Source organism: Mytilus californianus, unplaced genomic scaffold, assembly GCF_021869535.1.
Source record: "Mytilus californianus isolate M0D057914Y unplaced genomic scaffold, xbMytCali1.0.p SCAF_6, whole genome shotgun sequence".
NCBI lineage: Eukaryota > Metazoa > Mollusca > Bivalvia > Mytilida > Mytilidae > Mytilus > Mytilus californianus.
Window position 1 is genome coordinate 42,480,602 of NW_026262712.1, and position 16,371 is coordinate 42,496,972.

The following is a 16,371-nucleotide window of genomic DNA, read 5'->3' on the forward strand; positions in this document are numbered from 1 at the left end:
AAGGCAAACAATACTGACCTAGGGCACATTTAAGAAATAAATGGACGATCTCCATCTAACACTATTGATTGAATGATTGACCAACAATAGTATACAATTACCTACATCAATAATACTTTACTCCATTAAAACATATGTAAGGACCATTCTTAGTAGCTTTACCATCAACATTACCATGGTAGTTATATTGATACAAGAAAGACCATTTTCTAGTATATAACTTACCAAATAGTTTGTAATGAAAATTTTGTGTGACTGAATTTAAACTTTGCGAATGTTTTTTCTGTATTAAATTAGTTCAAATATGTAAAAAACTATACATAAATTTCAAGAGATTTAGTGTATACGCAAAAAGACAGCAATCCTACGCCACATTTTTTTTCGTACATCCTTACACATGGTCCATCCAATCATGCCGATAGATAAACGTCTATATTACAGTCAAACTGTAAATCAACCAGAGTATAGGTAAAAAAATAAACACACGTTGTCACTGGAGTAGGAACAGGCGGAGGATGAGCAATGAGGTAATTGTCCCTTACGCTCTCGTCTATAAAAGTTGAGAAGCCTTCAATGATGATCAAGAACCCATACCGATATAGCATATATAGTAAGTTATAATAGGGCATTGTATGACACAATGTGAAATAATATATAATATATATTCGATGGCCTAATTAAGACTATACATGTGACAAAAAAAAATATCAAACCAAAGATCAATCATAAACCGCTGATTTACGGGTTCATGGTTTATATTTTAGCATTGTTCAACATGTTTGTGTACTCTCAACACTAACTTCACCTGTTTAACAGCGGTATACTACTGTTGCCTTTATGTAAGAACACAACATTTAGAACTGTAAATATCAGTTTGTCAGGGTTGGACTTATCTACTAAGGGCAATCAATTTTAAGACATATTCAGCAATTGCGGTCGAGACTCTTGATCATGAATATATTGCATATGGAGGAGAGGAGGTGGAAAGTTTACAATTTTGTTTTCAAATCTTAATCCTCATTTGATTCAGTTGGAATAATTGGAAATAGGAGAGCTGTATACGAGAATGAAAATCAGTACAAAAAACAGTTAACTGGCCACTATTTTTGCAAATCAATAAAAGTGCAAACAACACAAACGGTGCTAGGGGCCGTCTTAGACTTGCTGTGAGCTGAGAGTTGTTTTGCTTCGTGTTGAAGGCCTCACTTTGACGTTGAGAAGAAGAACAGCAATAAAAGCGCTGTTCCTTTGCTTTTTGTGTGTTTTTTGTTGTTGTGTATGTACTGATTTTGTGTCTTGGATAGATAACCCATATCCTTTGTTTTCTAAAACCATCCCGACATAGACTGTTTTATTGGCGGATGTAATTCGGAATAGGTTTCAAACAGCAACACAATAATAAGTAAATGAAGGCAATATACATTTCTCTTTTTTTTGTTGCAAATTGAATGAATACTGTCATTGCAAATTCGGTAAAGATACTTTGTTCTCGGCTTGAAGTTATAAGTGTTATTGTGATGTTGTTATTTTAGACAACACATTTGAATAAATAAAACATCATATAGTTGCTGATTTTGTTATATAAACGAGTCAGTTTTTAGTTATTTCATTTTCAGTCTGCAATAGTATATTAACATGTTTCAAAAACTGCTTTCTAGACCATTGTCACTCAGACCGGCCATGCACAATTTTGATACGAGAAGCGTAACACTACTGATCAGTTCGCTGATAGTTTCGATATCTACAATTATCATTCTGGCAATTTGTGTGCATAGGAGATATCGTATCCGGAAGTCGAAAGGTATGTTTCATATCGCATCTTTCATATCATTTATTATGTTCGTTTTGCTTCAATGAGAAACATATACATTGTTTGTGGGCATACGTATTTTGGGATGCACATTAAAAAATGTGTTTGTGAACTTCCTACTCCTCATTCCGTTCATCAATGGCCACACATGTTTACCCGTATTTAACACATGACATGCGCAAACTATCTCAGTTCCTACTTTGCTATAAGCTGTGTACTGCTCAACCGATATGTGCTTTTACTACAATAGATAAACAACACAGTTTATATATACCATAATCGTACAACTACGACATAGATGACAAGTAAACAAAGTGAAAAATTTCATCGTTTTAGAATATGCGGATCGTGGATTTCAAAAAGGAGTCACCAAGGCACAATTGGTGTTGGACTTACAAAAAGTCAATGCACTAACCTTAGATATATTTCACTATTCTATTATTTTAAAGTAACCATAAATGAACTTATTGGAATTAATCTGATGAGTACATGATGCAATACTCCTATTAATTGTTTATAAGAAAACGATGCAGTAACTCTATCAGGTAAGACTGACCAAAAATTGCCTTTACAATCTTTTTACAGGTATGATTGCTATTTAGTAGAGTCGCAAGTGTTTGTTCACTCTGGGTAAATATTTCCTATTCTTATCGAGAAATTAAAAAATGGAAAAACTGTTGTACATTTGAGTCTTTTTTATTTTTCAGTTGAAAATTGAAACAGTTACATTGTAATGTGAAGCTTATCATAGCATTTCAAGTTTCAATATTTAAACAGCAAAAAGCCCGCCATTTAGGATCCACCTTGCAAAATTTAGTTTTAAATGTGAATATTCCTGAACAAATCAAATTGGTAAAATTCTGTAAATTAATTTAGTATATAGGTAGGTGAACTCCAGATAAACAAATATAATTAATAGTGTCTTTTTTCTTTTTGTTGACAAGTTTTCTTTAGATTATTTATCTGGCTGAAATTATAATTTAATGTAGATTTTTTTTCTGAGCATCTGTGTTGGGCAAGTTGCAAAAATATTTTTTTTTTGCTAAATAGAAAATAGTTACCATGTACATGAAATATCTTGTAATATACAACAAAATCATCTAAAACTTCAAATTTATAGATGAAAGTATAAAAAAGCATTAAGTGTATATTTCAAAAAATAAAATCATTTTAAATAATATATGACGGGAAGATAATTTTATTAATTTATAATAGATAATGGATTTCATTAAATAATTTTAGATTTTGAAGCAGAGATTGAACTAGGGCCTGGAAACGAAGGAAGGTACCAGATGACATTGACACCACTATCTTTACTGCTACTCCTCTACCTGTGGAAACAAAAGGTAAATTTATATATTTATGACTGGACATAGGAGCTGTATATTTCTAAATGGACTGGAGGATATGTGGGAAAGTGTGAAGTTACAAATTTAATACATCAACCTTGGCAATCAAATGAAATAAATCAAGTAGTGCAGCACTGTTCTATTTCTGGATTTAAACATATCATAATCTAAAAAGTGTCTTATATGTATATTAGAATGTTCCTTATTAGTCCCCTACCGACGAAGTCGAAGGGGGCTTTAGGTTTGCACTCCGTCTGTTTTCCGCCCTTTTTTCCATCATCATGATCATGCTTTAAGATATTGATTTGAAAATTGGTATATAGTTTTATCATGACAAGTTACAGATCAAGTTCGAATTTTGTTCCAGACTGATGATTTTGTGCAAAGTTATGGTCCTTGGACTTAGTAAATTCACTTAAATAATAAGTTTTCAACACTTTTTTCGTCATGCTTAAAGATATTGACTTGATATTTGTTATATAGTTTACACCATGACAAGTTATAGATCAGGTTAGAATTTTGTTCCAATACAATGAATTTTTAACCGGTAGGGGACTATGTATTGCCATGCAATACTCACAGAATGCTTGTTGCAGTGAATTTGTATAGCCACAATGTACAAAAATGTTTTATTTTGAGATTTTTTAGTATTTTACTTAACTAGTGAAATAACAATCACTTTATATTGTTATTCTGAGATTTTTTACTTTGATCTATTTGCAGAATGTAATTTTCCATTAGTAAAGGGGCATAACTCTAGAATAGTTTAAGTGACACCACCAAAATTCAAACTTGATCTTTGTTTTGTGGTAAAAAGCATTTTGTTTAAGTTTCATAATGTTTGGTTGAGGCAAACTAAAGTTAGAGAACAGAAACCAACTTGGGGACAAACTGATGGACAAGGGTAAAACTTAATGCCCCCCCATATGCTTCAGCGGGGGCATAAAATTTGGAAAAATGTTTTTTAATCCAAAAATCAATGTCTCAATTGGCAGCGTTCATCTGACCATGACCTCATTTTCTTGGTTCATTGGTTTTGGACAAGAACATGAAAAAAAAAACCAAATAAATTCCTTTCCAAATTTAAATATAGGGTTGGATAGAGGAAAGAAGTGTTATACGTGTATTTATATTTGAACTGAAATTGCAGATTCAGGATCTCAGACTTACCATCTTACTTATTCAATGTCAACTTGAAGACCATGAGAAGACAGTTATTTGTTTTAGATGTGGAAAAGATCTTAGAAGCTTAAAGCCTATACAGGTTAATCATGTAGCAGAGTAAAAGCATGTTTTTTTTTTCTTATATAATGTATCATTTGCATGTTATTTTGTTTTAATTCAGGTATGGTGAAGTTATGAGCAAGCTGTTGTAAAGTTTATATGACAGTTACATGTGCAAAAATACAGTATCCATTGAAATGTTTGAAGACTGACCCATTATGGTGTATGTGATGAAATGAGATAATATTTGATATTACTGAAACATGAAATACATGTTATTCCTTTATTCTGACTTATGTAAGAGCCTATTTTACTAGTTTATTAGATAAAAAGCAAATTAAATGTAAAAGATGTGTTTGAAGTAGTTTAACTCTATTTCGTCTCCAGTGCAAACTGCAAACAAACATAATACCTTCCATACATGTAAGCATGTTGTTGCAATATTGCCATTTTAATTTATCTTTCAACTTATTTTTTCAATATTAACTGTATGTTTTGTGTGCTTTATTCTTGATTTCAAATAGATATCTTTTGTTTAAACTTAAAGACATTTTATGATTTCGAATAAAAAAACAAAAACAAAAAAACCCTGGCATGATAGAAAATAACAGACATATTTTCAAATAAAAAGGAAAAAAAAGAGGCATGCATAAGGTAACTGTCTTAATTTTATACCTACATGACTTACTGGTATTTTTTCCAAATTGTATTTTACAAATTCGTACTTAATCTTAATATGATTAAGTAGCATTAATATATAAGATTACCTGCAAATCTGTATTACCAAAATTATCATTCATGAAAAAAACTAACATACATGTTTGGCTATATATTTTTTCACATGTATAACCTGCATTATATTTAATATTTAAATTAATGCATTTATTAATTTCAGGTACCAAGAAAAAACACTTTGAAGCTAAGAAGATATTGCTTCCAGATTATATCAATGGCTCATTAGGAAAAAAACTTCAACTAAAGTGGTTGAAAACTGGAAATTTTGAAGATTTAAAAAAGTACCTGACATACATGGTGATTTATTCATTCAATTAGGTTTCTACTATCAATAATTATTTTTCTTACACAAGTATCAATTATTGTCATATAGGGGAGGTAACTCCACTTTAACGAAATAGTTTTATTTGATACACACATACTGTAAAGAATTAAGTTCTTTGGATTGTCAAGTGGCCAATGTCATACAAAACTAAATTTAAATATAAATTTAATAAACAAAACAAAAGTAAAGTAAATTCAACATAAATGAAATAATGAAATGAATACATGCAAATGTAACTAAATAAACACACAAAAAACAGAACTAAATATAATGTTATGAAATAAACAAAATGAAATTAAACAATTACAGTCCGCAAAACCTCCATCCACTCTGCACACTTCCCGGTAAAGGTTGAACGTTGAATAACTTTGGGTTGTTCCCCTTGAATTTCTTTTAATATAAAACGGACAGAAAATAACTATTTTCACACATTTTTGGTTGATTCTAAATTGATGAAAAGAACACTAGATTTTATACTTTTACTGCAATGATAACTTCAATGAGCAATGACGACTTGAAACTGCATAATACTGCACGGACTGCTCGATTCGTTTAACATATATTTAAACGGACTTCTTTGTATATTTATAACGGATATTTTCACCGACTCCAGGCGTTGTTATTGATATCAGCAAACATCGAGTTGTAACCATATTACTAGTAACACCATTTGTATCTCCGACACCATATATCACCGACCAGTCGACGGTATTTACTACGTGCTGTACGCACACCAAAACCGGGCCTAAAAACCCCTGCAAAATAAATATTAAACCCAAAAATTACTTACTTTATCTATACATTTGCATGATACAGCAATTTTTCGACATTTTGGACTGCGAGTAAGAAATATCATCTCGACGGCAAAATAGACCTCAATGAACGATATAAATAAGTAAAAATGTCTTACCTGAGTGTTGTAATAATAAGCCTTGGGATATCCATGTCCTAAACTGACAATTATAATACCCAACTGCTACTTTTACCAACTCTAGACTCCGCACAAGCGTGTGCTTTATTCAATGGCCATGTGTCGACTGATTTCAAACTCACCTGCGAAATTTCAATAGGTGCCTAATCACGTGATACACATGAAAGGTCTGCTTGACTATATAGTCCGGTGTTAACGAAAAAAAGCCCTAACATAAAATATAGTCCTAAGTGAAATAGATATATATAAATAAATAAATAGAGTTTGTTACAAACGTCCCTTTCCTGAAGACTAAAGCACATTTTAGTCCAACCAGACTAACAAACTCCAAAACAAATCTGAAATAAACTATATCAGGTATATATGACAATATATGTACCTATCAACCTATATAAAATAAAAATAAAACATTAACTTTAGTAGCATTCTAGTAACACTCAGGGGTCATCTAAATATCATCACATCTAGATAATACATCTGCAACAATGTTCGTCCTGCCTGCAATGTAACAAATAGTAAAAGTAAATTCCTGAAGTATCAAACTCCAACGGAGTAACCGTTGGTTACTGGTTTTCATCCTCTGTAACCACTGTAAAGGAGCATGATCAGTACAAATAGTAAACTCTTTACCCCTTTGGGTTGTTCCCCTTGTTGATCGGTTTGTCCTTGCAGGACAATTTGTTGCTATATGGCCTATGTTTTTACAAATAAAACAAGCCATAGTATCTGTGTTTGGTTTCTTTTGGGAATTCTTACCTTGATGTTTAGACTGTTCTGTATAATCTGAATGTTGTTTGGAACTTACCTGTTCACTCTTGTGAGCTTGTTGAAACGCCTCTGCTTTATCTACCAATTCGTCGACCGTTTTTGGTTTTTGTTCCTTGATCCAAAGTTTCAGCTCTTTACTACAACTTACCATCAACTGTTCTCTAGTAACTAAATCAACAAATTTATCAAAATCAGTGCCTATCGCTTCACGCTCTATCCAATGCCTAAGAAACCCTACCAATCTTACTTCAAATTCCTTAAATGACTCATCAGAAAATTGACCAGCACTTCTGAACTTTTCTCTGTATGCCTCGGCAGTAAGCTCATATCTAGATAAGATAGCAGTTTTAATTTTATCATAATCTCTACTGTCCTCTTCTGACAATCTAGAAAATGCCTCTAAATCTTTCCCACAAAGTAAAGGGACTAATCTGAGGGCCCACTCTGGCTTGGGTATTTTATGCAAACCCACTAACTTCTCAAATGACCTTAAAAAAACATCCGGGTCGTCACCTTCCTTAAACTTGGAAAATTTTGACTTCAAATTTGACTTGCCCTGGGGTTGCACTACCCGCTGTGTCAGCTCTTTGTCCCTAAGCTCTAACTCTTTTAATCGTACCTCTCTTTCCATCTCTACCTTTCTCATCTCTCTCTTTGCCGCTCGCTCTTCCCTCTCTGTAGCCTGCATGTTTCTTAACAGTTCCAAACATGTCTCCACCTTCTCTCCCTTCTCTAGTAAATCTGCAACCCAAGCGGGTAATCCACTTGTCACGCTGCACAATACAAATAATAATAAATCAAAGTAAATGTAAATGATAACAAAAATAATAATCACAAAATTCAAATAAAATGTTCAACAAAAATGTTCCCTCTTGTATGTTTGACAATGTTCCTAATATAACAATTGGCACAGTGACAATCCCACCGCTGCCACCATTGTAAAGAATTAAGTTCTTTGGATTGTCAAGTGGCCAATGTCATACAAAACTAAATTTAAATATAAATTTAATAAACAAAACAAAAGTAAAGTAAATTCAACATAAATGAAATAATGAAATGAATACATGCAAATGTAACTAAATAAACACACACAAAACAGAACTAAATATAATGTTATGAAATAAACAAAATGAAATTAAACAATTACAGTCCGCACACCTCCATCCACTCTGCACACTTCCCGGTAAAGGTTGAACGTTGCACGTACTGTAGAATAACTTTGGGTTGTTCCCCTTGAATTTCTTTTAATATAAAACGGACAGAAAATAACTATTTTCACACATTTTTGGTTGATTCTAAATTGATGAAAAGAACACTAGATTTTATACTTTTACTGCAATGATAACTTCAATGAGCAATGACGACTTGAAACTGCATAATACTGCAAGGACTGCTCGATTCGTTTAACATATATTTAAACGAACTTCTTTGTATATTTATAACGGATATTTTCACCGACTCCAGGCGTTGTAATTGATATCAGCAAACATCGAGTTGTAACCATATTACTAGTAACACCCTTTGTATCTCCGACACCATATATCACCGACCAGTCGACGGTATTTACTACGTGCTGTACGCACACCAAAACCGGGCCTAAAAACCCCTGCAAAATAAATATTGAACCCAAAAATTACTTACTTTATCTATACATTTGCATGATACAGCAATTTTCCGACATTTTGGACCGCGAGTAAGAAATATCATCCCGACGGCAAAATAGACCTCAATGAACGATATAAATAAGTAAAAATGTCTTACCTGAGTGTTGTAATAATAAGCCTTGGGATATCCATGTCCTAAACTGACAATTATAATACCCAACTGCTACTTTTACCAACTCTAGACTCCGCACAAGCGTGTGCTTTATACAATGGCCATGTGTCGACTGATTTCAAACTCACCTGCGAAATTTCAATAGGTGCCTAATCACGTGATACACATGAAAGGTCTGCTTGACTATATAGTCCGGTGTTAACGAAAATAAGCCCTAACATAAAATATAGTCCTAAGTGAAATAGATATATATAAATAAATAAATGGAGTTTGTTACACATACATTATACATAAGATGAATTATAAACATTTTTTTGTATAAATGATGGGAGATATTTATATTTTTTCTTTGAGTTAACTAGTTTGAATGAATTCATGTAAAGTTGATATTATAAATGTGAAATTAAATAGCTTTCAAGATAGAAGAGAAATTGCCTGTAGTTCAACAGCTTTCAATCAATAAGTCAAAATGTGTATGTTAATAAATGATTTTAATGACTTGCTATACACATGTATATATTTAAATGAAATTATAAGTATGAAATTTATCTACTTTATTTTCAATGACAATTACACGCCTAGTTCAAATTGAAATTATAATATTAACTGGTGATTCTTAATTTCAAATTATTCTGATTATAAATATTTTTGAGGTCAGAAATCTTATGTACATGTATTGTTTGTATTCAACAAGATAGTATTTTATGTCATTTGTTAGTTATGACAATATTTATTTTGATGGACAGTATAACTAATTTTGTGTGTACTTTAATTTGCAATTAATTGGATGGTAGTGTAATTTTTTATAAATATAACATATTTTTATCCTAGTTAATCTACATAAAATATAAAAGTCAATACCTAATTTATGCTACATGTAATTTGTAAATGGAGATTTAACAATAGGGTAGAATGCAGAAAAGACATTCTGTTCTTTTCTGATCTAGGGGAAGTAACTCAAACATTTTTAAGTGCAAACATTTTGGATTTGTTTCTTGAATATCCCTGTCAACAAGTTTTTAAAGTTATAATTACAGTACAATTAAGTAGTTGCTACTGATTTACAATGCTGGGGTGTGGGAAAATGTGTGTCGTGCATTTACGTCATTGGTGACTTTGTATCATTTGTTAGTTCTAAAAACATATTTCAATGAAGTAAATGCATTTGCAAATAAATCTTCTTTGAAAAGTTTTATCTTAATTTAGCTTGATGGTATTGTAATTCATTACGCTATTACACATTTTTATCAACCATTATCTACATAAGATTTCAAATTCAAAACCTCCTTTATGATGAATAAAAGTATCCCATCTAGAAATAAAACATGTTAACATAGCTTTAACAATAGAGTAGAATTGATAAAGGACATACTTGACTCTTCTGATCTAGGGGAAGTAACTGAAACATTTTTAATTCAATGTAAATTACAAATGTATTTAATTTGCAAGGTTTTTAAAGTACAATTATGGAGTTGTATGTGATTTACAATGTGGGGGCGTAAAAATATCTGTGTTGTGCATACTCATAGTATAATCTGATGGGTGACTGTATGTGTCATATGCTAGTTATAACAAAATATATATCAATGACAGTAAAATTTATTTGCTATGTACTTTTATCTGCTTTAAGTTTGATAGTACAAAATGAATTGTAAGTGATTACTTTGTAACATATTTTATCTGTCTTGTCTACATAAGATATCAAATTAAGAACCTCATTTATGATAAATACAAGTAGCCTAACTCAAAATAATCAATGTAAACATAGCTTTGATATCAAGGACATTCTTTACTTCTCTGATCTAGGGGAAGTAACTCCTTTTTTTATAATTGTTTGTTATAACCTTTTGGTATGGTGAGATTGTTTGAATATTTATGTCATTGTTTTAATATAATTTTTGTTCATATATATCAAATTGTTTTCCCAAAAAGTAAAAATAAGATTTCATTCTACTCACTGAAACAGTCTTATCTTTATTTATCTTCACATTCATTGCTTTTAGCTGACTTTTTTTCTCACAATTTCCAAACATTCTTGATATTTCAAATGAAAAGAAGATCTAAGTATAATAAGCATGTGAATATTTGTATTTGCTTGTTTTTTTTCTATTGGCTGAAAGGTCATGTAAAGTTAATATCTGATTTACAGTATTGGTAATTCCATAAAATAAGCTTATTCACAGGTCTTTCTTTAAAAAGATGTCCCACTGATTACAGGACTTTTTTATTTAATGAAAATTAAACTGACTATACTGATGAGGTTATTTCTGATTTTTTTCTTTTAATTGTTTTATTGATGAGTACACACAAATTTATCAGAATATTCAACTGTGCCATGTCAACCGAATTTATTTAATTATTAAAGAGAGACAACTCCAAAACTCATGTTCTATATTCTGATTTGTTGATAGAATTAATTTAATGAAGTTCAAATGAAAAGATGTTTTATGTTGTTTCGGATGAATGGCTTACAATGCAGTCAGATCTAGCTGGTATATATTCCAAAATGAAGTTATAACTGTTGTGGCTAGTAATTAAATTAGAATTTTACTTTGTTGTTTTATTCTTATTATTTCTGACAAAGAAAAAAAGACACTAGTTGATGTTGATGGCATATTTGTATAAAGAACAGGGCAGATGTGGGGTAAATTTCATCAAGACAACAACAATCATTCCAAAAAATGCAAGAAAAACATATAAATTACAAGGTATATATTGGAAGAAAAACTAAACAAGTACATGTATTTTAATATAGTACTGCTTTAATTTTATCATTTCATGTTCTTAAGAGTCTGTTAATATGGTTAAGTTTCAAGACAAGTGGCCGGTAAACTACTTTTGTACCTTTGAATAACAATATGTTTGCAAGTACAAAACATAATGTGGATTTCAACAGAATATAAAGCAGGCAAAGTAACTCGCCTGCTTCATTGAAAAAGTATATACATTTTATGGATTCAAACCCATAGTATCTATATTGTATACATTATACATAGAATCTTAAGTAAATCAAACACAAATAGATCAAAAAGTTTAATCCCGATTTAAAAGAAAAGCTGCTTTAATATTTAAATTCAGTATTTTTTCTTGAATCCTACTTTTATTCAAATTTAATTTCAGATAATATGAAAAAAAAAAGAAGATGTGGTATGATTGCCATTGAGACAACTCTCCACAAGAGACCAAATGACACAGAATTTAACTACTATAGGTCACCGTACGGCCTTCAAAAATGAGCAAAGCCCAAGTTGTTGTTAAACTAAACATTTATTCCTAAAGAAAGACTTAAATGTTGGATAAAGTGAAGATTAAATGCAGCTAAACTTGTAATATAGCAATTTAATATTTGCTTAAATTCATTTATTTTGTAAATATGAATTAAAATAAACTTGCTTAAATTCAGACTTAAATGTCTAGTAAAATGAAGATTATTCAAAATTAAACTTTTGAAATATCTATATAATGTTTGATTAAATTGTCTTAAATGTCTAGTAAAATGAAGATTATTTAAAATTAAACTTTCAAAATATCTATATAATGTTTGATTAAATTTTCTTAAATGTCTAGTATAGTGAAGATTAAATTAAAATAAACTTTGAAAATAGGTATTTGTATTTGCTTAATTGCACATAAATGTTAAGTAAAATGAAGATTAAATTGAACTATTCTTGCTTAAATTAAGAATTTATGCAAATATAAATTCATTTAAACTTACTTATACATTAAATTTAAGCTACCATAAAGGTTGATTTAAACCACAATTAAATGTAGGAATTTAATTAATAGCTTAAATTCAAATTAAACCACAATTAAATGTGAAATTTAAATGATAAATAAACTTAAAGTATACATTTAAAATGAGAATTTAACTGTAGTTTATCAAGGGTATAATTACAAATTAAATATATAGTTTCATGCAGTGAGAAGCTTAAAGCCTATACAGGTATTTAAAAGGTCTCCATATTATAAATATCAGATTGGAATGAAAGCATGGTGTATTATTCTTAATTTAAAAAGATTGGTCTATTTAATATATGTAGACTTTTCGAATATTTTTTTGAGATGTAAAAAAAAAAGGATTAACTATAATCAAATTTAGATGTAAAATTAAGATCAATTGAAATTGTTGCATTAACACATTATCATTTTTTACAGCCTCATTGTTGTAAATTTACAGGAATGACACTGGATGTCTTGAAACTTGTTTTTAGTCACGTAGAGTTGAAGGCTTCTAGGATGAAGTATTGGTATGGGTCATCTAGGGTTGATTACAGCTTCGACGATACAGAGAATGATGTCAGTGGACAAGTGAGTGATCTGTCTCATAATTAGTTAAAACCTTACCTATATTGTATTCAAATCCTTGACATCAATAGAAAGATTTCCTCGGACAGATCTATTCTTTTTGATGAATTTTGAGCACTTATTCAAGCAATGGCCAGTGTTAATACTTTATATGAAATATCAACACATGGTCATTTCTCAAAAACGTGTCTCTTCATTGATTCACATCCCCCTACAAGGTTTTCATTATTACCTGTAAAAACACGAAAAATGAAACAATAAATATTTCTTGTTTTGCATCAAAAGTTTATATATCAAGCATTGTTTACAACGTCCACTGGTTTTATTAGTGGATACACTGTTGGAGCAGCGCCCCCTAGCGACTTGGCATAATAATTTTGTAAAAACTGATTTTTGTTCTTACTGATGGTACCATGAAATTGTGATCAAATCAACCTGAATATTTTTTACAATGGTATTCATTATATAACTTTTTAAAATTAACACTATCAGAAAGGTGCTCTTAAATGGTAAACATTTCTGCTTTAATCTCCAGTTAACCTTTTTCTGATAAGATTACTTGTGGAAAGTGATATCAGTACAAATAAACACTTTAAGGTAGTTCAGGGGTATAGACAAAAAATGACAGAATTTTCTTATACTTTGCCAAAATGAAGATTTTACTATGCTCTTTTCAAAAAAATTATAAAAAGTATGGGTCACCGCGCTATTTTTCAAGGTACGAGTCGTTCAAAATTGCTAATATTTGCTTGGATTGTTCATGAAAAAACACATTTTTGTGCATAAAAAGAAATTTATGAGACAGAATTTTGAAATAAAATATGAGAAGATAGGTTTTATAATATATTTTAAGAAAATATAAAAAATGGTGTCACCAACTTGTTTTCTTGCTACAAGTAAATAAACAGTTTTAATTAATCTGATTTTCACCAAAATGTATCATGAAATTTGAATAAGTCGTTCTCAAGTTACGGTGTGACATGTTTACCCCGGACAGCCGCACATTTGTATACCATAATACGTCCAGTCAAAATTTTGACAGGGGTAAAAAAATTAAATTTCTCTATATGTTCGGTATAAATAATGTACTAAAAGAGTAATCTCCCCTTAAATGGCTTATTTGAATAATTAGTTCCAAAAGCACAAACATTTGGTATTTGTTAAAATATTTTCGCTAATGAAATGCATAACTAAGTTTTCTTAATATAAAAAAAAACAGTGTAACCAATAAATTGCAAATCTGTCTCCAAATTTGCAGATTTGGGCAAAAAAAAAGACCGATTATTTACTGTTATTGTACTATTCAAGATGGTGGTATACCCCTGAACTACCTTAAATCACCTAAGTCATACCAAAACTTGAGGTTAACTGTCTCAAAACCTACAAAAACCAGTATTATAAAATAACTGCAAAGTATTGTATATGAAGTTAATGAGCTGTGTTATATTTGTCAATGAGTCAGTTGTTAATACAAACTCAAATGAAGTAAATATAACCAACTATACATGTATGTCACTATACAGTTGTTGATTTACCAAAAACAATATTTAGGAAAAAAAAACATCAGATCTAGACATTACACAAATATGACCGAAAGCAACCAATGAAAACAAATGTCTAACAATAAAGTTAACATCCAGTTTTAGAGAACAATGCATAGGCATCGTTAAAAATGTGCTGAATTTTCAATATATGTCGGTATGTGTACTAATTTTGTTAAATTTCAGATTTACTATTAAACCATCATTCTTCGGCGAAAGGGTTAAATAGATATATAAGAAGATGTGGTATGAGTGCCAATGAGATAACTCTCCATCCAAGTCAAAATTTAAGTTAAACAATATCAAGTGGGTCAAGTGTGTATATATCTGAATCATTATGATTTATCTACTTGGATTATTTAAAATTTTTAGGATCAATTCAAAAAGTATATTTGGTACATTCTTAGCTAATTATATGAAGGCACCAACCCAACAAGCTTGACAGTATATTTAAGGATGTAACAGGGTAAACATAAATGAGGCATCAACCCAACAAGCATAGTTAGAAAAACATGAATGAAAAGGGACACATGTTAAACCTCAATGAGGCATCAAACCGACAACAATATCAATACATCTTTGTTATAAGGGCATATGATACAGTTTGATTCAATTCAAATATGTAGGGAAAAAAATATACCTGCATGTGCTACTTTAAGAGAAAAAAGGTGTAAAAATTTTAGACATTTTCTCAAAATTTCGTTTTTTGGGACATTTCTATCCTTTATAGACACACCTAACTTTTTATTTCAACAGATAAACACAAGCGGATTTTTGTAGAAACATTACGAAAATCTTCTTTACATAAATGTGCTCTTAATAAGTACAACAGTTCTTGGGAAATAATTAATTTTCAACAAAGTTTCTGGATTTTAGGAAAAAAACGTAATTTTTTGCAGTATATTTATCAAATTTAAAAAAAAAATTGAATGTTAACTATTCATTAAAATTGTTACAAATAATCTTCATACTTATTAATCAAACATAATGCCATTGTAAAAAAAGGGGCCCTTGTACTCGTTTCCAAGTTAAATCAGTTTTAATCATAAAAAAAAGTCGAAAATGCATCTTTTCCCGATATGGCACAGTTTAATGTCGCAAAAATAACATTTTACGTTTAGCAAAGTCATTACCTCCCCTGTTAATGTATCATATGCCCTTCAGGTCAGCATGCAGTTTCATCAGTAGACATAGTTGTATTAAAAATTTCAATCTTTTACAAGATTTTAAAAATAACATTGTAGAATATCAGCTGTAATAGGTTATAATAAAAAGCCTTTGGTGAGTGAAAATTTTTCTAGTTCTATTTGTTTGTTCTATATGGTTTGATAATTTTGATGTTGGTGACAAAGCAAGGTGAAGCACATGTATCTTCCTGAATATGCATGAAACAATTACCATTGGAAATTTAACATACTAGACTGTTATCGACACTCGAATTACTCTTAATTAGGCAAGGTAGAAATCAAACATAGTCTGAAACTGGTGAGTGCTTTCAAAAATTTGGAAGAAATATATTGAAAATTGTTAAAAAATATATTAAAATACATAAATTCATGCATCTAGCTAAGTGAACCAACCACCCAGAAGAAAAATTAATCTTCTGC

At 30.3% G+C, this 16,371-nt stretch overlaps 1 protein-coding gene across 1 annotated transcript in view; it reads left to right on the plus strand.

Moving 5' to 3' along the window:
* Positions 1–1,662: 1,662 nt before the first annotated feature.
* LOC127705655 (uncharacterized) overlaps positions 1,663–16,371 on the plus strand; it is an 81,659-nt gene continuing 66,950 nt past the window's right edge. Inside the window, exon 1 of the mRNA XM_052209984.1 lies at positions 1,663–1,801. Coding sequence (XP_052065944.1) covers positions 1,681–1,801 — 121 coding nt within the window. The 5' untranslated portion in view covers positions 1,663–1,680. The remainder of the gene's footprint in view (positions 1,802–16,371) is intronic.